The sequence below is a fragment of the Platalea leucorodia genome, assembly GCF_965183815.1.
Source record: "Platalea leucorodia genome assembly, chromosome: 1".
Lineage (NCBI taxonomy): Eukaryota > Metazoa > Chordata > Aves > Pelecaniformes > Threskiornithidae > Platalea > Platalea leucorodia.
This window is the reverse complement of record NC_138823.1, coordinates 52,680,016-52,706,972: the sequence shown is the minus strand read 5'-3', so window position 1 is coordinate 52,706,972 and position 26,957 is coordinate 52,680,016. Positions and strand designations below refer to the sequence as shown.

At 44.2% G+C, this 26,957-nt stretch overlaps 1 protein-coding gene across 2 annotated transcripts in view; it reads right to left on the bottom strand.

Annotated features, from left to right (window-relative positions):
- ROCK1 (Rho associated coiled-coil containing protein kinase 1) overlaps positions 1-14,453 on the bottom strand; it is a 94,179-nt gene extending 79,726 nt beyond the window's left edge. Inside the window, exons 1-2 of one of the 2 annotated variants that reach the window (XM_082316707.1) lie at positions 13,200-13,269; positions 12,932-13,068 (exon numbers count right to left, since the gene is read on the bottom strand). Coding sequence is in view for 1 of the 2 variants with exons in the window: in XM_082316706.1 (XP_082172832.1) it covers positions 13,200-13,292 (93 nt within the window). In the remaining variant the exon portion in view is untranslated. Of the gene's footprint in view, positions 1-12,931; positions 13,069-13,199 lie in introns of both variants that reach the window. The other variant, XM_082316706.1, reaches the window with a different exon arrangement.
- Between the last annotated feature and the right edge of the window lie 12,504 nt (positions 14,454-26,957).

Genomic DNA, 26,957 nt, shown 5'->3' with positions numbered 1-26,957 from the left:
CCACCACACCATCAAACCCACAAATCGGGGGCGGGGAAGCGCTTCCTTATTTTAGATGCAGGAAACAGAAATTCAAAACAGTCTCACCAAAAACCTGAAGAAATCAGGAAGCCCTGACTTAAGTCACCATAGGCCAAACAAACAATTCCAACCCCAAAATCATCTTTAATTATAATCTTCCTAATTTCTCTGCTTGTTTTCCAAACCTTGTATTTGTATTTATATCTTATGGATAGACAAGACTTCCTTCTATACAAAGAGCTTTTTTTTTGTTCTTGTCCCCTACCACCATCCTGTAAGTGAAATCTGTTTTGTGTTCTACAGTTAGAAATATTCAAAAGTATGAAATCACAGTCTGATATTGCACTGATGCCCCCTATTTGTTGATATTTCATTTACTGAGTAGGAGGAGAAAAGAAGATAATATGACACACCAACTTGGATTTCAACTTCTCTGTCTTTTCAGGTGAGATTTGATTGGTACTCAAACAAGAGAGAGTATTTCAACGGAATGATTGTCTTTCCACAATCTCAAAGTCTCAGATGGATAAACAGTTAATTTTTAAAATTGTTAAGTATTAAGTAATTTATGGTAGGCAAATATCCACTGCAGGAGTTTAAGAATTAACTCAAGAGGTTATGAATAGGCAGGATTGGCATTACTGACAAAACTATTTCTTTTGTCATCTGCCCAACTAGTTGCTCCTCCTCTTCCTATCAGAACTTGATTACTTCTTTACTGCTTCTGCAGTAGAAGTGAAACAGAGATTCACTGATCCGAACGGTGAAGAACATGAGACCTTGATAACAGACATCCCCCTTCTGTATTAAAAAATTAAGTGATTCTTGTGTTTTGTAGAGCTGAGGACAGAGGTATCTTGCTCAACTACTTAAGCATGAGCTCTTTTGCTTAACACTGCTTCCACTTTCTTCTAGATGAAGAAAGGAGGGTTAACAAATAAAACAGCTCATTTCTATAGCTCTAGGATGGATAAGCTACACTTCATTATACCTGAAAACCATTTGTTTATCTTGATGCAATTCCAAGGCAAGCAAGATCTACAGGAGACTGTTTAATCTTAAGTATGAGCTTTAGCTCAAATTTGCAAGTTACTTGTTAAAAAAAAAAAAGAAAAAAGATTATTGTGTCTTTTTCCATTGTTATGAAAAAGGTTAATTCCAACATTTTGTGAATACATCAGATTACTTCTGAAAGTAATTCTTCAAAAACTCAGCCATATTTCATTTTCTTCCACTTTTGCTAATCCATCACTTCCTAAGACAATTTTTTTCAGTTAAATATAAAGACTTGACTAATAACTCTTCTTGCAGAAGAAAGTTTACCATTTCATCAAATTGTTTCTAAAATACACCTTTGCTGGATACTGTTATTTCCTCCCACAAAATGTGAGTAATGCAACACCACTGGAAGGTAAGTTTGCTGATGTTGAAACGCACAAGAAAGATGGAAAATGAAAGATGTTCTGCTTTGGTACAGTTAGTCAATCTCTCACAAGACAGCCTGATTTGAAGGAAAATCTTCAGCTCCCTGTTCTGGTTGAATCTTAAATTGAAAAATTAAGTTTCTACTCCCAGGGCATTAGAAACTTGGGAAGAAACTTCCCAGCCTGCAAATACATGGTTTTAATCAATCTTTTCTGTTATTCCTGACCATGTCTATGAATTTGTCAAACTGCAAGGAAAAACAGTATATCAAAAAATTTCTTTTTTCCTTCCCCCAGAATTTGTGGTTCTTAGGTCCTTCTTTCCCATGAACTTACCAAGAACTATGATAGAAACAATTCTTTATACGAAGGTGAAGTTGATCTGACTCCTCTCTTTGCCACGAGTTCAAAGAGGATGTTGTCATGACCAAAAGAAAAGGTAAAGTCAAGAACAATGCACCCATCCCGACTCTTCCCTGATGCTAGCCAAAATCAATTACACTGTACAGAAGGCAGAAAGTTGCATAGGAGTCATTTACAGTTGCAGTTCCAGAACCGAAGCAGCTCCAGCATCATAACACTCCAATTTTTCCTCTAAATGGCATCTTTGATTACATCTCAAGTCCAAACTACTGATGAAAATAGTGTTATGTATACATCACATCAAGAAGGATAAAAGCGTTGTTATGAAAGCCTGAAGGCATTTTAGAACAGAAAAGAAATAATAGGAGAAAACTTCGAAGACTTCTCTGACCTTAACTCATCAAGAATTAAAAGCAAGAGAGACTTGTAGTCCTTTCCTTACTCCAATCTGCCAAGTGTAATCAATGAACAGCTCTGAGTGTACAAGTTACTTGGTACAAGACCTTCTTTGTGTTACAACTCTATTCTTTAGATAAATAACCCAGAATTTTCCTGAATATGGTCTTCCTAGCAAGAGTCTTCACAGCTTGTTTCAGAACCACAGTGTGATTAGTTCCAAAAATTTCTCCACCCATCTGATTTTATAAGCCAAAATTATCTCCAAACACTTTAAGGTCATGCTACATCCAGAAACCATATGCACAAACCAGTTTGTGGGGTATAAGAAAGGCTGAAAATAGCCATGAGCATTTTAGTAAAAGACAGAAGACAAAAGCTCTTCCAGGAAGCACACTAATCTATTCTCTATAGAGAGCGCCTAGCTTCTTAATGACATCTCCAATTCCAAATTCAGTGTACTTTAAAAACAAAAACAAAACCCAAAAAACCAACCCAACAAAACACACAATCACATCAATAGTTCAGCTTTCACTCCGTAGCCCTTAATGGGCATTTTGTTATTTCTGTCACTGTCTTTGCTCTGCTAGTGTTGGCAACAATAGCCCCTGTTTCAAAAGCCATGACAATTGTTGCCAATGCTAGCAGAGCAAAAACTTCAAGTCCTAATAAGTCTGCCATTTGGCTGGCACTATTTTTGGCCTTGTATTCCTACGAAAGACGATATATAGCATGTAATAGCAGGTTTGAATGGTCCCAAGACCACCACAAACCATATCATTGGTATGTTGGCAGTTGTTTAATTGCCAAAGAACTTAGTTGTAACTGGAGTTTAAGGAGGAGGACAGCAGCTCACAGAAGATGTCTTGGAGCCATAAACGAACTGCTAGGTAGATTGAAATGGCAGAACTTTTCCTCTTTGCAAGGAGAGAGTAAATTCTCTCAGCTTAAAACCGACAGGATTCTTCCCATGCCTACAGCTGCAGCTGCTTTCTAAGAAGAGATTAGTATAATAATATATTGGTATAACAAGATTTCATAACAAAGAAGGGCTCATGACGAAATTCTATAATTCCACCTCTAACACTGACAGCAGTGCATAGTATCAAGACAAAGTTGTGAGGCACCAGTATTACCTCTGTTTTCAACTACAGCTTCATGTCGTGCCTGGTACTGTTCTGTGCAACCTGGCATCTGTGAAAAGGCACAGGGCAAGTATAACCAGCACAAACTCACTGTCCCACCTTCAGTCTTGCTCCTCCCTGAAGGATCTTCCCCATCCACTCCTAGTCTATCAGTCTCCTGGCTGAAGAGGCTTCCTCCCCTCCCAAGTACCTAACAGAGTCACTCCACACTTGTAGTCAAAGGTGCTCCTAGATCTCCATGGTGGAATTAATATGCTGGACTCTGTCATCCATACTTCAGGAAGATGGTGCTTGTTGTACTGACACCTTGCACTTCAGCTTCTACCACAGGCAGTCTCTCCTCCCTCTTCACCCGTCTCCCAGGGACAGGTTCCTGCCCCATCAGTATCAAAAAGTCTTCCACGTTCCCATGCCATTAACAAAGTCCTACCCAGCCTCCCTCACTGCTTGTCAGAAGGAGAATGATGTACACACACAGATACAGAAAACACAATGCTACCAAGGTTCAGAATCATGAAAAACTGGCATGAAAAAAAATCACGAAAAAGTGGCACTCCTGGAGTGTAAACTGGACATCAGAGCAAGGCATTAACTCTTTTTTCCTCCAACAGAAAAATTCTACATCTAATCTGTTTCAACTGCAGCCATAAATTCAGTTTAATGAGCTTACCGATTCACAGCAACTTTCACCTCAGATAAGAACAAACCCTTATGCTTAAAATCGCCAAATCTACAATTGCCTCCATGCTGAAAGTTCCTTCCAGTCTTCTGTGGCAGATGCCTTTAGAAGAAAATTATTTGGGCTACAAAGAGGTTTACTGACCAAGTTAAGAAGGCCAAAACACTTAAGATAACTTTGCAAATAAATGCAAAATGAGTACTGATGACTTTTCTGTTTAGTTTTGGTGAATTTTATTCTCTGCTATGAAGCACCAACCAAATGTACTGCTGAGAACGGGAAAATTACAGGTTGCCCAGAGAGGTTGTAGAGTCTACCTCCTTTGAGATACTCAAAAGCCGTCCTGGGCAACCTGTCCTAGGTGGCCCTGCTAGAGCAGGGGGGCTAGACAAGATGACCTGCAGAGGTCCCTTCCAGCCTCAATCATTCTGTGAAATAATGATCACTGGTACTCAATGAAATACTACTTTCACTGTGCACATAGTATTAAATATTAAAAAGGCAGACTTCCAAATAGTCTTCCAAAGTAACTGATTTAGAGAGAAGAAATATATTTTTGAGTTTTCTTTAGAGGCTTCTAACCAAAATACGGACATAAAATAAATAACCTGGTTTTATCTCAAGATCTCCGTTTTGTTGGAATAGTAAGCATAGCATCACCTATCAGTGGCCAGTATAAGATGAATGCCTAACCATCCTTCCTTTATGTTTTCCCATTTAAAATAACCATTACAGCTATAATACAAGTCCTACTAACCATCTTCTGAAAAATGTAACCTCCCCAGCCACAAAACAGGGAAGAATTTCCTAGCTGAAATCTCCAGATGTCAGGAGAAGCTTCTGGCCTCATCTTCTTTGGAAAGTGCATTCTGTATGACATACTTAATTTTGTGCAGTCAGGGCATTTTTGGCCATTATTTATTTGCTAAAAAAGAAGCCCAGCCTCCACAGAAACTATATTTTCATAGCAGTCAGTGACTACATGGGAAAATAGCCATCTTGTATTAATGAATTTTATATGTGGATATCTAACATCCATAGACTTTATCAGGAAGTACCAGTTTTCCTCTGAATATATTCATACCTTAAAATTTAATACATCTGAATACAGTGCAGCACTGTTTGAATACTATGCAGCTTTTAAGAGAAAAAAGATAGACATATAAGAAATTTAAGAGGGAAAGCTAAAATAAAGAGATCAGCAATTGGATTTAAATTAGGACCTATTAATAAAAAAGTCTTGCTTACTGTCCCCATGACAGTTTGTATTGTATAAATATTGACAGGGAGTGGCAATCTTTCAGTTAGTTAAAGCCAATCCTTTACAAGATTTTGAGTATCGGAATAGACTTTGACCTGTGCTCCAGTTAGAAGCTGGTACCAATCCTGTGCTGGTTCTCCCGTCGCAACATCAGTAGCTAACCGGACCAAACACTTACGGCTTGTCTAGACAGTCTCTAGACTGCTGTAACCAAAGATGCACCACTGCGTGTTATACTCTACTGATGTTTTTTGGATATCCATCAATACTGAAAAGCCCAAGAAGAAACCTGACTAGAGATTACACTACAGGAGATCCAATCACCTCAGCAGAGCAAAACGCTGTGGACAAGAAGAGCTCCAAACTACTTTTTTTCTTCACAAAGATCAAGTTTCAGCTCTTGTTCAACCACTGTTAATCAGAGTGTTTATTTCAGCAGACTATGAGAAAGCTAAAAGATAGTATTATTTGCATTTGTTTTAAATGAGCTATAACTGGGTGTTGTCTGCATAGTGCTTACACTCTTACCAATATTGTCTCATCATCCTTCTGGCTTTATTGCTGTTTCAATGACTGGACAAATTAGGGCGAAGACAGAATAGTTTTCAACCATTCTCTAATTTTGTTCTCAAAGAAGGAAGTTCAGTTTTTGAGTATCTCCATTTGGAACTGCAATTTCTTGATGACAAAGGAGTTTCAATAAATAGCATCAAGCAACATCCACAAAAAAAAAAGTTTTTAATTACATGTTTTGGGACCTCTCAAATTCAAGATAAACATCCTGTATTGAGACAAACATCTCAGTATTCCTTGGTAAGAAACCTAAGAAAGCTTTTTATTTTTATTTAGTACTAAAGTATGTCCTAGGGAATTCTGCTAACAGCAACTGTGAGGCTACCAATATCATCTGCTCACAGTGTTTCAAAATATTAAGTTCTCAATGAGTGGCTCCTGAAGCTATCATTGTCCTCAAAGATTTACAGACCAACAGTTTGATTTTCAATTTGTCCAACAAACAAATTCCAGGTGTTTCCCTCTTCCTTCCCACCACCAACAAAAAACTAAAACACTCTGCAGTTGCCAGAGAAAATGACATTGTTTACAAATATTTTTACTTGAAAAGAGCATTTGTAATCTACTACAGGGTTGTGGCTGTTTTTTTTGTTGAAACGTGCCTTAACATCAACTTTCTATTATCATTCTTGATTAAAACATTTTATAGGAAAAATAAATAATTACGTTCCTACAGCATCTAGTTTTATAAGCAGAAGAACCGGCTAAGTTAACTGTTATTCCTGTACATAACCTACCATACACTGTGAATCAAATGCTAACATTTTCACAGTCCCACCGCCTCTACTGTTAACTTTCTAGAGGCTTACATAAAATTAAAAAAGTCTTCTAAGAGGTGCAACCTGAAATGAGAATCCACCAAGTTACTGCATTTCCAAAGCCAACTTACAGTTGCATTTTACCTTTGATTAACATACCAAGATATATATTTTATCATTAATTTCACATCAACCTATGTATTCGATAATTCTTAGCGATGAGCAGGTAATATTAACCTGCAATTACATTTTTGCAGCTAAAGCTTGGATATGGTAACTTGAAGACAGAATTATATTTCTAGGTCAGCCAGAAGTCTTATTTTAGATCTAACTACAGAATCACAGACTCGTTGGGGCTGGAAGGGACCTTTAAAGATCATCTGGTTCCAACTCCCATGGCCATGGGCAAGAACATCTTTCACTAGATTGGGTTGCTAAAAGCCCCACCCAATCTGACCTTGAACACTTCCAGGGATGGGGCATCTACCACCTCCCTGGGCAAGCTCTTCCAGTGTCTCACCACACTCATAGTAAAAGAACTTCCTCCTTATGTCCAATCTAAATCTACCCTCTCCCAGTTTAAAACCACTGCCCCTTGTCCTGTCACTACAGGCCCTGGTAAAAACTGTCAGAAGCGAGAAATATTCAGATATTCTCTCCAAACATCCCCACGTCCTTCTCCGCAGGGCAGCTCTCGATCCATTCAACACCCAGTCTCCACTAATCCTGATGATTGCCCCAACCCGAGTGCAGGCCCTTGCGCTTGAATCTAAAGAATAGTAGGAACATGTCCAAGGAGATTTAGTCAATCATGACATTTCCCCTCACTCTGAACTACCTCTGGACAACTTACAGCATTCTGAAGCTGACAACCTGCAAATGTTCAAACTCCGCTTTTTCTATGCATGAGCTTCATTAGCAAATGAGTGTCTCAGATACCAAGTTTCTTTAGCATTTTCTCACTCAGATTCTAGGAGCATAGTTAATGTGGTTCGAGTGAAGGAGACTTTTGACAGTTATTTTGATACATAAGAATTTCTGAAGTAAAGGTACTTGGAGTTATATTCTTTATTTTTTTTAATTATTATTTATTTACCAAATCCCTAACCACAAGGTCTTCAGAAGTGCTTCCTAACAAGTTAAGCAGAAGGGAAAAAAAAAGGTCTAGTGACAATAGAGATTTAGAATTCTAAATCCCAAAGATGATGAGATCATCTCGCCTTTTCCTATGCGAGACAAATGAACCTGAATTCACCTAGCTGAATATGAAACAGACCTAGGAAAAACAGGTGAATCATGCTCTGAACCTGTGTATTTTTGGTGCAACAAAAAAGGAAACCTCTTGAGACTAGATAAAACAAGTTTGTCATACACAATGTTTACTGTTGTCAGTTAATTTGAAGCCAAACTGCTGAACAAGTGAAACATTTGACATCTTTGGAGATTAAGACCATCCAGTCATCCGGGGAGGTCTCGGATGACTGCAAACTAGCAAACGTGACGCCCCTCTACAAGAAGGGTCGGAAGGAGGATCCCGGGAACTACAGGCCTGTCAGCCTGACCTCGGTGCCGGGGAAGGTCATAGAGCAGGTCATCTTGAGTGCCATTATGCAGCAAGTGCGGGACAACCAAGGGATCAGGCCCAGCCAGCATGGGTTTATGAAAGGGAGATCCTGTTTCACTAACCTGGTCTCCTTCTATGACAAGGTGACCCGCTTAGTGGATGAGGGGAAGGCTGTGGATGTTGTCTGCTTGGACTTTAGTAAGGCCTTTGACACAGTCTCCCACAGCATTCTCCTGGAGCAGCTGGCTGCTCACGGCCTGGATGGGCGCACTCTACGCTGGGTTAAAAACTGGCTGGATGGCCGAGTCCAGAGAGTGGTGGTGAATGGAGTCAAATCCAGTTGGCGGCCGGTCATGAGTAGTGTTCCCCAGGGCTCAGTGTTGGGGCCAGTCCTGTTCAATATCTTCACTGATGATCTGGATGAGGGGATCAAGTGCACTCTCAGTCAGTTTGCAGATGACACCAAGTTGGGTGGAAGTGTCGATCTGCTGGAGGGTAGGAAGGCCCTGCAGAGGGACCTGGACAGGCTGGATCGTTGGGCCGGGGCCAACTGCATGAGATTCAACAAAGCTCAGTGCCGGGTCCTGCACTTGGGTCACAACCACCCCATGCAACGCTACAGGCTGGGGGAGGAGTGGCTGGAGAGCTGCCTGGTGGAAAAGGACCTGGGGGTGTTGGTTGACAGCCACCTGAACATGAGCCAGCAGTGTGCCCAGGTGGCCAAGAAGGCCAATGGCATCCTGGCCTGTATCAAGAACAGTGTGGCCAGCAGGACCAGGGAGGTGATAGTGCCCCTGTTTTCGGCACTGGTGAGGCCGCACCTCGAGTACTGTGTTCAGTTTTGGGCCCCTCACTACAAGAAGGACATCGAGGTGCTGGAGCATGTCCAGAGGAGGGCAACGAAGCTGGTGAAGGGTCTGGAGCACAAATCTTATGAGGAGCAGCTGAGGGAACTGGGGTTGTTTAGCCTGGAGAAGAGGAGGCTGAGGGGAGACCTTATTGCTCTCTACAACTACCTGAAAGGAGGCTGTAGCGAGGTGGGGGTCAGTCTCTTCTCCCTAGTAACAAGTGATAGGACGAGAGGAAACGGCCTCAAGCTGTGCCAGGGGAGGTTTAGGTTGGATATTAGGAAAAACTTCTTCACTGAGAGGGTTGTCAAGCATTGGAACAGGCTGCCCAGGGAAGTGGTTGAGTCTCCATCCCTGGAGGTATTTAAAGAACGGATAGATACGGTGCTTGCAGACATGGTATAGATGGACTTGGCAGTGATAGGTTAACAGTTGGACTCGATGACCTTAAGGGTCTTTTCCAACCTTGACGATTCTATGATTCTATGAAAAGTCTGAAGTTTTAAAAAGCAACTACTCAAGTAATTGACTAAGAGCTTGATTAATTGAGTTACTCAAGTGTCTACATAAAACACGAAAAGATTCTTTGTGAGTTAGTATCAGAGCAGAGATAGCATCAAAAAGGATTTTCATGAACATATATTAGTTATTTTTGAATCAACAGCATAGGCAGCTTCAGGTCAAGATATCCCCCACCCTGTTACACCCCTCCCTCCCCACTCTCCAAAAACTGGAAGCCCATAAACCCCAAGAATTTAGTAAGAAACACAGGGGAATAAGAAATCTGGTTTTATTCCAAAATTGTTGTAGAAGTACGCTCATTGAATACTACTTTCCACTGCTTAATATCATTAATGAGACACTAAGCTCAAGTAATAGCTAGTTACTTAGATTGCCTTTGGCTCTACTTTGTACACCTCTGGTATTTACCAGTATCTGATCATTGCACACCCTAGAGTGTGACTACCTATCTAATGCAGCCTTCACAGTCTTATTAGATCTTTTTAGGACTGTAGGACCCCTAATACTTGATATTTTGAGAAAAAGCACTACGTTATGCTCTGGCACATGCTTTACACAGAACTTAGGCTTTGGCTTTCTCATGGCTCATCAGAAAGGACATCCTACCTACAATTTCCTAGCCTAGTACTGAATAAAGTGCACAGAAGCCCCAAAGAAACAAACAAATTTAGTTACACATTTGCAACTTAGTTTTCTTACTCTGTTTTCATTACAGTTCCATAAGAGAAAACAGGAAAAATAAACACATCTCTCTCCTGCACCTCAGCTTTATGAATTTCCTTCCTGCAGCATGTAAATTGAAGGTATATAGTCCTCTGTGTGTCTCTTCCGTCTGCTCTGTTGTCAGCACTCTTCTCCCACACCTTCCTGAAACAGTAACACGCCTTCCTTTGTATCAGCCCCCCCCATCTTCTTTTCTTAGTGTTCTCAGACTCCTTCACATGCAAATTTAGAATCTTTCTAGCATACAGAACCTAGCTTATGACATTTACAAAACCCAAAATGGTTACAAAACTGATTTAAAGGTTATTCCATGCCTGCCTTTTAGTCTACAGGGGCTACAAAATGATAGGGAAGAAGAGTAAGAATAGAAGCAAAATGAATTAAAGCTAAAGAGGGTGAAAACATAAGAAGAGAAGCTAAGGGCATTGCTGAGACTTTTCTTCGCACAGCCAAAAACATGTGTTTCCTGAAATTAAAGGAACTCCAGCATTTTAAGCCTACATGTATAGAATAATAGATGCTGAATTTAAACTGTCTGCGTATCAATTATTCATATATTACCACTCAGATACACACAGTTAGCTAACACCTTTGCTCAGGAAAAGTGAAAATTATAAATAACATCAATTCACAACTTTGATCAAAGGAAAAAAAGGGTTTAGATGTAAAAGGTTTTTATAAAAAAGGATTTTTTTTTTTTTGGTATGGAGTCTGATCACAAAAAAAACATTTTATTTCCTTTCTAAGTGTACCAGGCCTAGAAACTATCAAGTTTCCCTCTTTAACTGGGGGCTAGGGGGAGTGGAATGGGGTATTCATCTTGGAAGATATTTTAAGTGCAGATTAATTACACCTACACCTAAGCATTTCTTCCTTAAAAACATATCCACATAGATTATGATCAATGCCATATATCAATCTTTCTGCTGGCTGGACTTTTGATATAGTGACCGAACACATAAGAAGTTAACCTAACAGCTGATGTCTTCAGAAGCAGCACTTTTTTAATTGGCATTAGTTTAAAATAACAGTATCTGTAACTAGGGCTAGTGGGAAAAAAAAAAAAGACAACATAATTCTGATGAATATACCATAAGAAGCTGCCTTTAAAAGAATAAGCAAAGGTATGCCCAAAAAATCTCAGCCGATTCCTAAAAAAATTCTCATTTCAAATGACATTCTTATGATCTGAGATGCAAATACATGTTCTAAAACTTCACACAAGCATGATAGAAGTTCATTCCCAAAGTTCATTCGCAACAAGTTCATTCCCAAACTGACTACAGGTTAGCTCCAAATCACAATTAAGATAACTGAAAAGGGGCAAATCCTTAAACTGTGAAGGAATACAGTCAAAAATACTATCAGCTGCACGTTTGACACCTGCAACCTCCTTACTATCACTGCAGGAAGGTCTCCACAGTATGGGCAGCATTAAAGCAAATACTAGCAAACTGAGTCACGGTTAATGTAAAACTCTGAACTCTTAATTGGATCTATACTCTTGACATCTATCAATAGAAGCTGGATGTAAAAGTGTCAGATTTGACAGCAGTCTTATCAAAATTGACACAGTATACCCTAAGCATCAGAGCTCTTCTCATGAGCTGTGGTTCTAAGATGACAGATATGTAAACTAGATCAAAAGAAGCAAGTTAACTGGAAGATGCAGTGCTATTTTCCCTTGTAGCATCAACGTTCACAAGGCTCTGCTTTTATCCAGGGATGTAAGTTTGACCTGTCAACACTTCAGAAGCTCACAAATCAGTAATAAGCTAAACAGAGTACACAATATAATGAACTTGTACAGATTCTTTCATTAGATTCTTTTCACCTCTCCATCACCTTATGCTCAAGCGAGCTTTCTGGTAAGAGCCATGCACCAGAAGACGAAGAATGACTATTAAGAGCTATCTCCGCCCCCATGCCTCCCTCCCCCCCTCAACCCCAAATGTCAGAGTTCATACTAGGAACAAATTCAATTTACTTGTTCTCCTCTCTGACAACAGAAAGCCAAAAAAAAAAAATACACTCAAGAACTTCTATCACTTGCTACAAAGAAAAGAAATTCTCTACTTCAGCATAAAAGCACAAATCAAAACTTGCTACTATTTAAGGGCATCTCTAGGCATATTGAAGTACCCAGCTACATCCCAAACAAAATGATTGGATTTGGCATACACTTCGTTGAGGTACTTTCTATAATCAGAACTAAAATAGCATTCACTTTTGTCAAGCAACTACCAAATGATGTTTGGTTTATGTCAGGAAGTGTTATGGTTTGCCTTCTTACGCAATTATAACAGTGACACCACTGGAGAGATCCATTGAACCATCTGGTATGATCAAGTAGGGAAACAATAAGCAAGCAGCCCTCTAGCCCAGGCCTAGCACACCAACTAGTTTAAAATGCATTTTAAACCCTTGCCATGACTACTTTCCCACCTGTAAGGCCATATTAATCTCACAGCTGTGTTTTACACATCATTAGTTAGCATTTGCAAACGTCTACACTAAACAGGCTGAAGTCAGTGCTGCAGTGCTTAACCACAACATAAGAGGATCTCACAGTTAAAAAAAAAAGTTGTTGAAGAGGGAATTGGTACATCAAAGCTCTTTACAGCCTCCTGCTCACACAGAGGACGGGCACTTACGAGTTACACCTTCGTCCACCACCCCCTGTGACAGTCGGTGAAGAGGAGTAAGGTGCGTGAAGGGAGAGAGGTGACAAGCCCGAGGCATGGAAGCCGCTCTCCCTGCACAGAGACATTCCCGCACCCTCGGCTCAGTGCTGAGTAAACAAAACACCAGCAGTGCGGAGTTAAGGAGGGCGGTGACTCAGCCGGGAGTGCGAGATTCGGTCCCACAGGGTAAGAAATTCGGGGAGACGGGACCGGGGGCCCACCGGCGCTCCCTACTCACCAGCAAACAGTCCACGTTCACTTCGGATTTGGGGTCCTTTAAAGTCACGTCGATTTTTTCAAACCGAGATTCAAAACTTTCTCCCGTCGACATGTTTCCAGAGATAAAAAGTTTCCCTTATTCCAGAGCAAAGTAAAGTTAAAAATGATGAAAAGGTAAAAAAAAAAAAAAAAAAAAAATTAAAAAAAAAGGCAAAAAACAGGAACAAGCGAGCACAAAAGAGAAACCACACAGCCTACACCAGGCTGAGGAGCGCTTCCTGCAAAATCCCTTCAATCACAGAAGTCTCTGAGGCAAGTCCCCCACGCTGCCCCGCCAAGGGGAGAGAAGACCGACGGGGAGCGCCTCGGAGTCCGCGGCGGGGGGGACGAGGCTGCTGCTTCTTCTCCCCCCTCCTCCACGCACGCACGCACTTTCCTGGGCTGCTCACAGCTCCGCAGCAGCAGGTTTCCTCTCCCTCCCTCCTCTGCTCGGGCCCCAGCGTCTCAGCAACCTCATTTTCCCAGCCGGGGAAGCCGCCCTGGGAGCCAGCGTAGCGGTTCCTCCTCCTCCTCACCCTGCGGGAGCGGCGGCGGGTCGGCGGCAGGTTCCCAAGTGCAGCTTTCTTTCCGGACAACCAGAAGAAAAAGCAACAACGACAGAAAAACAATAACAAAAAAAAGCAAAAGCCTGCAGGCACACCAACAAGGCAAAAATCAGAGGGAAAAAAAAAAAACACCAAACCAAAGCCACAACCGTAGGAAAATCCTCTCGGCGGCGTGTCTCAGCGCCGTGGGGTTGGTCCTTCCATGGGCACAGGGCGAGGGAGCCCGGGGCGGGCCGGGGGGAGAGGCTGCCCCTCTGCTCGGCTGTGCCCTGCCTGCTCCGGGCGGGCGGGCGGGCAGCGCCGGGCTGCCAGCGGCGCGCACAGGCCGCCCCGGCCCCCGCTGCGACCGCCCCCCGCGGGCAGGGGACGAGTCACTTCAACGGCGGAGCGACGGCAACAGCATCTTTCTTCCTCTCTCCTCCTCCTCCTCGCTGCCTCCCGCCGCTGCCAACGCCGGCTCCGCTCCCCCCCCCCGCTCCCCCGCCTCACGTACGGGACGGCAGCCCGGAGCGCTTCAGGACCGACCCGAGGTTGCAGCCTGAGAGGGAGGAGGGGAAGGAGGTGGCTTAAGGGGAGGGGAGAGCGCAAGGTCCGGCGGCGGCGGCAGCTCTGAGGAAACCTGCGAAAGACACCAACATGTCCGCCTTCCTGTTTGAACAGGCGGAGCGGGGGGGCGGCCGGGACGGGGGCGCGGCCGGGACGGGGGCGCAGGGCGCATGCGCGCAGGGAACGGCTGCGGCACGGGCGGGGCGAGGAGGCCGGAGGTACGCGCGCGAGGCGGGGGCGCGCGCCCGCCGCCGCCGCTGCTCCTCTCCTCCCGGCCGCCCGCCGCTCAACGGTCGGAGGGGGCGCGCGCGCGCCCTGCCCGCCAGACCCTCCCCTGCGCGCGGCGGGAGCGAGTGGGCGGCGCGCGCCGCGGGGCCGCGGCGGGAAGCGGGGGGGGAGGGGGCGCCGCTGCGGCGGGCGCGGGGCGGGTTTGACAGCGCGGCGGCGGCGGCGGGGCCCCTCCTGCCCTCGGTCCCTGCCCGCCCCCCGCCCCTCACGGCGGGCGTTGCGCGCAGGCGGAGCTGCGCCCGGAGCCGAGGGGCCGGCGCCCGGCCGGGGAAAGCGGCCGTTGCGGTCAGGGGTCGGTCGGCGGGGCGGGGGGGAAGGACGCTGCCCGCCGCACGGCCGCTCCCTGAGGGCGCCGCGGAGCTGCCCGCTCCTTCCTCTGCGGGGAGCTGGGCGGGCGGCCGCGGGCCCGGCCCTGCCGTCAGGCGGGCGAGCCTTGCGGGGCACGGGCCCGCGCTCGCTGCTGGCAGGGCGCAGGTGCCCGCTAGCCGCGGAGGGTCGCCCAGCTCCGGGAGCTGCTGGGGTCGCCGTCCTCGGAGGTCTTCGGAAGCCTGGGCAGCCGGCCCGACCCTCGGTGGCCCTGCTTGAGCAGGGGGGCCGGAGGAGTTGACCTCCAGAGGGCCCTTCCCGCCGCAGCCGCTCCGCGATGGTGTGTGCCTGGGGAAGGAGAGGCCGCCTTCCCCAACACCAGAAGGCCAGAGCATTCCCGTTTTATGTCCTGACGAGAGCCCCGTGCAAGGTAGCACGCCTCACTCGGGAAGAATAGAGAGAGACAGCATTGAACATGTAACCCGTGCAGCGTGTCTTGGGTGTTTTCGGTTTAAACCTTACTCTCAGGCTCCAGCAGGGACCGTTTCTTCAAATAAGGAAACTCCAGTAAAGTAACGATTTCAAATAATATCGGACAGAGGCCGCTGTACTGGTTCAGTTCTCTGACTTCCACTGCAGTTCCAGAAATGGCAATGGCATTTTTACAAAGATCACTAAAAATTACGTACAGAATGTCAAGTCATTAATCTCTGGCCACTGAACAGTTGCCAGTAGCAAACCTGTATCACTAGCACTGTGAGTTATCTTCAAAGTCACGGTTAAGAAATGATCTATAGCCAAGCGCTACGGCATCTGAGCTTTTCGATCGTGGATATTCACTACTTGCTAGCTTGCTTTATTCAGAGAAAAAAAGAAATGGCATTCTGCATTTTGCTTTTTCTTGTCCACAGCTGCTTGCATCTTTGTTTTTGTTTTCTAATGAGAAGTATGTACAGTTAAAGCAAAAATACATGCTGCAACAACGTTACACTCATGTTTACTTTCACTCATTTTGTGCTGGCTATTACCACAGCCCTTTGATTCGGAGGGTTTGGTCGCTCTGGGAAATGCAGATGTTCCATTTCAACCACCACCGTCCAAAGCGAACATCTCGCGTACTCCGCAAGCTACAGGGTGTAGGCTTGGGATCATTTCAGATGTGATGCAGCAAGTAATGCCTAAAATACAAAGAAAATGCTTCTCACAGCCCTCATATTAAACAAGATGATAACCATCATTAGAGACACAGAGCAGCGCTCTTGGGCACCTGGTGTAGGCATTAAAGCGTACACAGGGATGATGCCAGGCCTCAGCAGGGTGATTCAAAGCACCTAGCTGTGAAGAACGCAAAATTCATGAGGCCTGTGATAGAGCGAGGAAGAGGAAGCCTGAAGTGACGCAGTCCTGAGCCGATGCTGCTTACGCGTTTTATCCAATGTTTATGGGAAAAGTCTTGGAAATGCAAAACTTTTTCCATCCTCTCCAGGCCTCCCTGCAACAAAGCGACATGGGTGTTACTCTCACTTGCTCTTTGCATCTTTGCGTTACCTTTTTTTTTACAGCGGCCCAGCTTCAGCACAGTAAGCGGAGAGAAGCACCACCCCGTCGGCGGCTTGGCAGCTTGGAGAATTCACAGGAGCTGGGCATCGGACAGGCCCGGACTCACACGTTTATTTGCTAGTGAAGGTTCTTGCCGCTAGACCAGTACACCCGAGTACCTCTTCCAGCGTTTGTGGTCAGGGAAGCTGCGGGGTTTGTGTTGAGCTGCATGCAAGCTCGGCGTGTTTCAAACACGTCTGTGAGACTGGGCTTTTCTCACGACTGTGGTGGGGTAAAAGTGCTTGTCTCTCTGTCGCAAATAGAACAGAATTTGTGTGGGAGGTACTTCACCCAGCTGTCTAGGAAACTCTGAGCACTGCTCTGAACATGTGAAAGAGAGGCTTTGGCTACAAAGAGCAAAAAAAATAAATTCTGATTTTAAAAGCAGATATGGGTTAAGTGTCTGGTGTGATAGAGTGCTCACGTTGTAACTTGAGAGTGTAACGTAATAGCCTCTAATCCAGTGAATGCTCATTCACCTGCTGATCTTGAAGCACGTTTTCATGAACTTCAGTCAGATTATTGTATCTATGTGATTAGGAACTTGCATATTTCTAGCATGGGCCACTTAGAAATGATACGCAGTTCCATCCTACGTAACCAATCATAGTGCATTGAACACAATATTGTAGTTTGTTTTTTCCTTCCTGATAACAAAGAAACTAAAAACAGGTAATTTCTTCTTCCTGCATTTGTTGTGTCACATAGTTTTGAATTTAGCGAGCTTTTGTTGAGTGAAATGGAAATTAATCAACATACGTATGACCTGATGCCATTGAGCCGATCAAGCATGCAAGCCTGAAGGATAATTTTTTCTCTCTTCAAAAGCACGTAGTCTCTAATTCTTGAAGGTGTCCCTACGTAAACTCATGTCCATGCTTAGTAAACAAGCGAACTTGCTTATCCTTAATGAAACAGCAATTGTAGTCCTCGTACCCATGTTGCCTTGCTTATTTTGTAAGCTATTTAAATGCTCTTGCTTTTAGTGTGATACAAATACGACAAATCGACACTGACAAGAGCGGATTGTCAGAGATTCCAATTTTCCTATTAAATACAGAAAATCAGTAAACTATCAAATTTCTACATTGGCTTCCTTTAAAACATTATACCCTGCTTATAAAAAGCACACGTGATAGCCTTTATCACGTAGACAGTATTCTTGTACGTCAGACTAGTAAGATGGTACGTCCCGAGAGGTTTCGGGAGTGCCCGCTTCAGGAGACGAGCGAAGAGCAGGAACGCAAGAGCGGAGGAATACTCGGCGAGTATCGCCGAGCCCTCGCTGAGCAGCTACTGCTACCCCCACCCCCTCGTGAAAAAGCTAAGACAGACTAAGTGAAAGAGCTTGTAATGAAGTCAAAGGCCATCTGGATTTTTGAGGTCACTGAGCGTGCAGCTTTAACAGGCGTACACTCTCCGAATGAGAGAAGAGGCTGGGGTACGCGAGTTTCTGATGTAACTACTGACTTCAGCAGAGTTACACAAGGCAGAAATGAGACTATATCCTGTTCACCATATTAGGCCAAGTTACTAACGCGTGATTTACCTTCACATTCAACTTCCTATTTAGTCAACATGAAACCTACAGCAGTTAAATCACGTTACGTTACGCCTGCCTTTGGTCCACCGCCCTCTCTCCTTGTTTGCCGTACAAAACCGGCTCAGGTTTGCCTCAGCTCTAGTCCTCCGGGCACGTCATAGCACAGGCCAGTATTGCTCGCAGCTCTGAGATGAAGACTGCGGTCAACGAATCCAGTCCTTGGGTAGGACGTTTTACCACTGCTACGGCTCATCGGTGCAACAGAAAGGCCTTTTGCAGGAGCTCCCTACTTCAGGCAAGGAATGATGGCTGCTCATGCAGATGTGTGAGGGGAGACCTTATTGCTCCCTACAACTCCCTGAAAGGAGGCTGTAGCGAGGTGGGGGTCGGTCTCTTCTCCCTAATACCAAGCGATAGGACGAGAGGAAACGGCCTCAAGTTGCACAAGGGGAGGTTTAGGTTGGATATTAGGAAAAACTTCTTCACTGAAAGGGTTGTCAAGCATTGGAACAGGCTGCCCAGGGAAGTGGTTGAGTCCCCATCCCTGGAGGTATTTAAAAGAAGGGCAGACGTGGTGCTCGAGGACATGGCTTAGTGGTGGACTTGGCAGTGCTAGGTTAACGGTTGGACTCGATGATCTTAAGGGTCTTTTCCACCCTTAACGATTCTATGATTCTATGATCTGAACTGACTTTAGGTGATGACGAAGTCACACCAACATTGATCTCAGTGTGCTTGCAAAATCTGCAAAAAAAAAAAAAAAAGGGCTGCGTTAGGTGGTGAATGCTGGGGGCTGTAGGTGGCTGATTTAAAGCCACAGTCACACTGTTGACTGCGGTGCAGCAACCTCACCTCCCTTGGGGGCTCAGCTACGCGCTGAAAAAACTCCTCAAGGAATTACAGACTGTACGCTTGAGGTGCAAAGTGCTCTGAGTAGTGGACACGTTAAAATGCTCTACCAATAGGAGAGAGAAAGCAAAGCAACGTGACAGATGCTAGTCATATTTAGTACACTGAGAAAAGGCATGTTGATTCTCCCAGGAAGAGGCAAATGTAGGAAATAGAATAGAATAGAATAGAATAGAATAGAATAGAATAGAATAGAATAGAATAGAAATGACCTAGGGAATAAATAATTGCTAGCAAGAGAAGACAAATTTAGATATAATTGATCAAAAGAGAATTTGGCATGGGTATACTCAACAAAAGTACTATCTTTCGAACATCTGTAGGTGCTGAAACAGTGCAACATATATATATACATATATAAATATGTATGTTTTTCCTTCTTGTCACTAGCTTTAATAAAGATGTGAGGCTCCTGGCATATGACCTTGCATATTCCAGTGTATCCCAGCTTCTGGACAAAGGGCAGCGCTGGAACTCCGGGGAGAAACTGCTCCCGCTCTCTGCACGGGGTAACTGATGAATAAGAAACGGGGCACCCGGATCTTTGTTTCATTTTCTTGAACGAGTTAGAAATAGGCAAAAAAATGACCTTTTGGAACTTTTGCAACGGCCTGGTTTGATGGACAGGGTCGGGTCTGAAAACAAACCGTTGCAAGGGAGGAAGTAAACTGGAGGGGATTGTCTGCTCCAGTGCAAACACAGATGCGTTTGCTGCCAGCAGACAAGGGCATGGTTGTATAAACAGCGCAGTGTAGGCACTCCCAGAGTAACTTTTGCTGCATCTGGAAAGGAGGGGAGCTGTGAGCCCAGAGATAGATAGCAATCCACAGGATAAATATCTGGTCACCATATGGCTCAGGCCAATGTCAGCCGCGATTGCATGTACAGTGCAGGCTCCCTTTGCTTTTATGCTTTAAAAGTGCAGAAAAAGAGCCTGTGACCGATGTATGGCAAAAGCTCACAAAGTGATTTTAAATAAAATCAAAACAAAATTCCCCTGGAATGCTGAAAGCTTTATACCTCAGTAAGGACAATTTCCGTGGCAAATACTATTTTCCCACTGCAGCCACTTGGTGGGTACAGAAAATGTTAAGATGCCAGAAATTCTTCTTTTACCCTGGGAAAAAGCTTTTTATTTTCACTATCCCGGAGCTTAAAAATGGCCCGAGTACTTCTTGCTTGAAATCTTCAAAAACCCAAACAAACTCAGCTCTAAGTCAAAGAAAAAACATGGAAAAATTTAGCCTGGAAAAATGAAGGTTTCAGAAAGTTAGGAGTATGTTAAAGCAGAAGCTGAAAATTAATCTCCTGATAGTATCGTCTATCAGGATATAAAACAGCAGGGAATTATTTGTGTCCTTTTATTTCCATTATAAGTAGAGTGATTACCATCATTATAGACCTCTTTGTAGATTAAAAGTGATCATGAATCTGACTTTCTGCTCTGCTATTGATTTGTTAGCTATGAATCACCTACAAGAGTCAGAATTTTTCTTCTTATTTCTCCAGCTCTTAACCTTAAGCGCTCTGTCCCAGACCAAATTTCTCCCACCCCACCTTATTCCTACTTCCCCCACATACACATATCACATTTCCTGTGGCTGGATTAGTTTTGCAGTCCTTGCTCAAATAGTTGTTCTTCGGAAGACAGAAGTTAAAAGTAAACTGGGCTGAGTTTAAAAGTAAACTAGCTTTGATTCTCCCGGCTTTCGTTTTATGTATGTTGTCCTAAATATCTATGCTCCCTGTAAATGCTTTGCTCTGCTGAAGACTATGTCAAATCCATAGAAAGCCATGTTTTTATCTTGGGCCTGGGAAATATTTAACGGTTTCAGGCTTTAACAGATAATTAACTTCTAAATGACGCATTTCATAACTTTGCTGGAATAAACAGAGTGGGCTTCATATGATCCTCCTCTGGGCAGAACGGCGGAAGTTGCAGTTCTTGACACTCACAGCGTAAATTTTTGCAACACAAGTTGTAGATAACTTCTTTTATATCATGAAGCTTCATAGGATTCTATATAGCTTGTGTCTTAAATTTAAGGCACTCAAATGGCACTAAATATGCAGGTTTTAAAAACCCATGTGTTTCATATGACTGTCTTCCAGATATTTTAAAAAAATATTTTAAAATGTTTAGTCACCAACAAAGCATTAAAATTTATTGCAACGGCAGGAATTATAAATGAGTCAACTTAGTCATTTTTGGTGGCTTTCAATAACTAAATCACAGAAGCTGAATTACTGATTTTGTTCATACTCAGGGTATTTTCAAATTCTTCTATTAATCTCATGCTACTAGACAATCGACTAACGGTTATTTTACACCAAGACCACCACTGTTGTTGTGTTTGTAGAGCTCTGCTACTCTTAGAGCACACCTGTAAGCTTTGAGAGAATCTAGTTTTAGAGGACAGAGAGGATTTCAATTTGATTTTTATTATAATTCTGTTTTCATTTGGCCATAACGACCCAAAACCCACAAATGGAAGTTTTATAGCTGTGATCACAGGCAGAAAACTACATGTATGAAAGTGTGAGAAAGCTCCTTCTCAGGTCTAGAATCAAAGGGTTAATCTCTTTCTTCTTCTCTCCTTCCCCTCCTCAAAGATAAAAGACACTAAACTTCCTACTTCTTGTTGCAAAATGCCATGCAGGTCTGTTGGGTAATTCAACTCTTAATACTCGGAAGGTGGCAATTTTATACCAGTTTTACCCCATTATTATGCTGATTACTTCAAGTCAGTGATACTGCCTTGAACTGGTTCGAAATGAAGAAGTGGGCCCATAGACTCCTAATTTGATGAGAGCAAAAATAACCTGACAAAGGGACAAACTAAAGGCCAGGAACGGGCCTCTTGCTGAGATCCATTTCAAAAGTGTGTTAGACCCAAAGCGACACCTTCTTGATGGTGGGGTTTTTAGGCAGAGGGGAAAAAAGAGCCAACTCAGCCTACTTGTCCACAGAGTCAAACAGAGCCCATCCACCAGCACTGGAGAATGGCAGGATCGTCCTAAGCTGGCTCTGAGCAAGCACTGGTGCCTGGCACAGGTTAGGAGAGCTTCCAGCGTAGCTGACGGCGTTAAGAAACTCTTTCTACAGCACGGAGCAGGATTTCAGCCCAGCAGAGAATCCGGCCCTGCAAACCCCGCACAGGCTGCGCATGATGCAAAATCCACAGCAAACTCTGTTAGGGCTGTTACTAGACCGGATGATGAATTGTGGGGTTTCCGTCTAGGTGTAACTGCGCGTGGAGTACGTGAGGTGGATGAGTGTGTGGATAAAAGGCATTATTATGAGCTTGGAAATACGGAGGAAGCAAGTAGAAAGAAAAAAAAAATTGCTTAGAAACACTCTAAAATATTTAGATGAGCTTGTTTTTATGTGTCTTACATTTCATCTGTAATCTCTTCTTCTTTCTGGAGTGAGTGTGTCAGAGAGAATTTTGTTTTTGAAGGGCAGAATTACATTTAAAACCCTCTATCCAAACCTTGTGCTGCAATCTCCTGAAAATTCGTGTTTGCCCTTTTCTTCACAGTAGATTTGCAATGACACTCTTAACATATCTTAGTGCGCCATAAGAATAGATGAGGCTGCTCTGTAAAGCACCGGATTAAAAAAGTACAATGTGATTGACTCATTCATGGCCCGTGGCCGTATGAATGCTGGCAAAATTGCTTCCCGCCGATGTTCTCGCACCTTTACCATCGAAACAAGAGGTAGTGTGGCAAGCAGAGCCGTCCTTCAAGAGTCTCATAAAATGAAAACATAGCTGCAAAAATGCATATGCAAAAGCAGTGTTTGTGAAGAGTTACGTTATTACACCTCTGCAATCACTTACTCCTCTTTGTGTGCCAAACTTTGGTGAAACTATGGAATAATTCAGAACTAGAGTAAGTGCTTTTAAACAAATTATTGAAACTACAAGTCCTATGTCCAAATTGTTATGGAGTTTGGGTTTGCTTTAATGAAAACGTCTTTTGTTTACCTGATTTTACGTAGTTCCCAGCACTCCTTTGCGGTGGCCATGCCATCGTTTCATACTCCTGTGCAGGTAGGAACATTATACTGCCTGCACTGTAACATGCCCACAGCAACTCAGACCATGTCCACACCGCGCTGGCAGACGCGATGGTGTAACCCAGCTGGCTGAAGTCACAGCGGTTGCATCCTCTTACCCCAAGCCTGAGTTGCCTGCCAGCCCCAGGCCATAAGACCAGAAGTTTGTCCTTTTGCCTGCAAATGTGCCTGCAGAAACGGGATGTACAACTCCGCACCTGCAGACTTACCCGAGCTAGTTTCTAGACAGCCAGCTGAGGTGCCCACAGTGGTGAAATCAGCCTCCACTAACCGTCGTGTTACTTGCCCGGGCCCCGCAGTCCGTGTTGCCGCAGCTTCGTGCAGCTGTTCTTCAGCCAGCTGGATTACGCCGCCACATCTGCTGAGCGCGGTGCGGACGTGGTCGGAATTGCTGTGGGCATTTTACGGCGCAGGCAGCATAGCGTTGCTACCTTCCTATGCGTATAAAATGATGGCCACCACAAAGGAGTGCTGGGAACTACTTCAGAGTGGATAAACACAAGACTTTTTTCACTGAAACAAACCGGGACTCTGTAATAGTTTGGATATGGTACTTGTAGTTTCAGTAATTTGAATATAGGAATTGCAAATAGAAGTCCATCCAATTATAAAAAATCATGCAATTATAACACTCAGTGGCCACTGATGTTATCTGCACTGTGGGTAAATATGGCGAGAATGTCTTGTGGCCAATATTTCTACTATTTGATGACCACATGATTATTTTTGGTTAGCTGTTACGATTTCCTTCTTGACTCATTCCTAAAAGGCACTGAAACATCACAGTCTTATCACCCAGACTGCAGTTACTGCAGCCGTCTTTAAATCAGTTTTGCAAACCTGCATCCAGAGCATCTCCTACCAGAAGGGTGTGCGCTCTGCGTCCTGTCAACTTGTAATTCCCCCCTCTTCGCTTGACATGATCCACGCGATCCAGCCTGTCATTCGGGCTCGTTGAGACCTGGAGCGAGTCCGAGGGAGAGCCGTCTGCACTGGAGGCAACACCGCACCACGGGAAAATGAGGATAGAAACATTGGTCTGGTGCAGTGGGGGAGATGACCAGCTCCTAGCCCTCGTTCTTCTCAGCTGGGTGGAGGTTTTAATCCCTCCACCCCCGGCAGCCGGCAGATCATTTCACAGCAGTCATCTTTATAGCGTCTGCGTGAACGTGGTGGGGTGCCTTGTACTTCTGAGCACACGTTTTGTTACTGTCTTTGTCATGTCCTGATCAGACTATTGCAAAACCCCCATACGCAGACTCCCCAAAATGAGTCATGTCTGCCGGCAGGGATGTCTGCAAGCTGCCTCTCTCTGCACGGAGGTGCGGAGCTGTGCGGGAAGCGTGGGAGAAGACCACCCTGGCACAGCACAACAGCGTATTTATTGAAGAGAACACCTTAGTGGAACAGAGAGGGGCTAGCAGGTTGTCGATGAGCTTCCAGGTAAAATTTAGTGGGCTCATTGTGACCCCCAAAGCCCTACATGCCAGCCTGGCTGCCACAGGGGCTGCTCCCCTTTGAAATACATCCCCCCTTGCATCTGCAGAGAGTTTGAAGCTGTGCCCTGAAGCGCAATCCCCCAGAGGGACTCAGGGCGCTGGAACGTGATCCGCTCTGCACCTCCAGGTCCCCAGCCTTTCTTCACTTGTGGCATAGTCTGATTTGTCTGGTTTTACACCCCGTCGTCTGCGAGACTTTTCCTGTACGTCGAACCCTACAGCGGGAGAAGGAGCTGCATTACTCACACATCGTTTCAAAACTGTGGGTAAACTGAAAGGTTTCTTGCTCCCATAGACATATGACTTCATCCTCTCTGTCTTCCCAACTTCATGCACTAGCACAGCTAGATTTATAAGATGATCCTCTTTGCTTCAGAGGCAGATCCACGCTGCCTTATCACCAGCTGAACAAGAATTCCTTCCTTATCACCTGCTAAGTGGAAGGATCAGTGCGTGTTGAAGTGGAGCGGCTATGTGGTATATCTCTTGGTTTCTACCTCTCAGTAAATTAACTGCATTCAGTTTCAATAACTTGCCTTTTCTTAACATGTTATTTCATTTCTTGCTATTTAAACAGGAAAAAAAATTTGTTGGTACAGCAAAATTGAAACCCTCTAAAGCATAGGAGCCTAATACAACAATGTCTCGATATTGAACAAGTGAAAAATATTTTCCACTCAATGACTCCTGAGTCCTCCACAGCACGGGTAACTGGGCAATTTACTCGGGTTATTCGTGAGGAAGTTGTGATTAGCAGTGTGCTATTAATCGCTGAAACCCTCCGGTTTGCTGCTATTGTCCATAAAGGATAAAAAAATCTTAGGCAGCCCAGTGCATTTCAAGCCCTACAATTTACACTCGCTGAATTACTAGGACCAAATCTATATTCAGAAATTGTTCCATCCTACTCCATGGTCTTCCTCTGTTTCCTAGCACCTCTTTCCAAGCCTGTATTGGACAATTACCTTACGTGCAGAAAGTAACATCTGTAAGACTTATCTTGATTTTTTAAATGTTTATTCTCCCGTCATTCCTCAAAAAAAACAAATTACAAAGCTATGTACAAACTGATATTGAGAAATGGTAATGCAAATTTACACATCTTTCACACTCAATAGCTGTTTCTAGTACACTGCCTTTGTCCTTAGGATTTAATTAAATCTCTCACAGAAAACAGAATTTGCTAGTACTTGACCTTTGTTTTCAGAGCCCCAAAACACAAAAGGCATTTAGAATCAATGACAATGCACAAAACACAACGCACTCCACTTAGTGCTCAGGGCAACACAATACTCATCCTTTATATGGAGAGACCCTGGGTTAAAAAAGGATTAAAATAAAGCCACAGTATTCTTTTCTAGGTCATCTCCTGAAGAATCACGACCGCTGCTTCAAGCTGATTCTGCATTATGCAGTCCGCCAGCACATGATGCCCAACGCTACCCCTCAAGTAATCTCTTTTTCTCACTACATAAACTATATCACCCTCCACTCTTTATTTGCCTTCACTGGCTTCCTTCCTGTCTCTTAACTCCTCACTCCAGGCTCCTCATCCTCTGCTTAAAGACCAAACATAATCTCCCCACTCCCATTTCTGCTCCCGCTTCCCCTTCCTCCCAGCACGGCCGCCCACAGCCCGCTTTGCTCCAGCAGCCTCTCCGCTTTTGTTTCCCAGCTGCTCTCTCCTGCGTCCTTTTAGCTTCTCTTTTCACCACTTATATCCCTTTCCTACCTGGCTTTTGGCAGAGATACTTCACACTTTTTCTTTCTTTTCTCACACCGACTTCTTGCTGCTTTTTTTTCTTGTTCTTCACTTTGGCGTTAATGGCAGAGATTAGGCGGATTTGTGATGAATAGTCACTAAAGAAAAAGTGAATAAAAGCTTAATTCTTGCAAAACTCATTGAAACACATGTGAAAATTAACACTCTCAGCTAAAATGAAAACTGGTGGAAAGCTAATTAAGGGAAAGCATGATGTTCAGTGGCCTTGAACTGTGTAGAAAAAGGTCACTGAATGAGAAGTTACGGAGAAAAATTTTGCTTCTAGTCACATTAACAAGGGACAGTAAGCCACACATTAAATATACTCCTTGAATTAGGAGCACTTTCAAGTCTGAAACTCTTCTTAGCCCTCGCAGGGAGGCCCGTAGTAGGAGAAAGGTGTGCTCTTCCTATCGTTCCAGCCAGCCAGGCCCCTAAAATTTCCTCCTGTTACTCTTAGTCATTTACCATCCCACGAGCCGCAAGGAAGCCCAGTCACAGCTTCTTTCCCACCCAGCGGCGGGCTACACCTCTCCCTGCTATTCATGCAGCTGGGAAAAGCTCGTCTGCTTCCCTGAGCAAAAAAGTGTCTTCCTTGTGTCTTCTTAGAGCAGTGTTGCTCAGCACAGCTCGCAG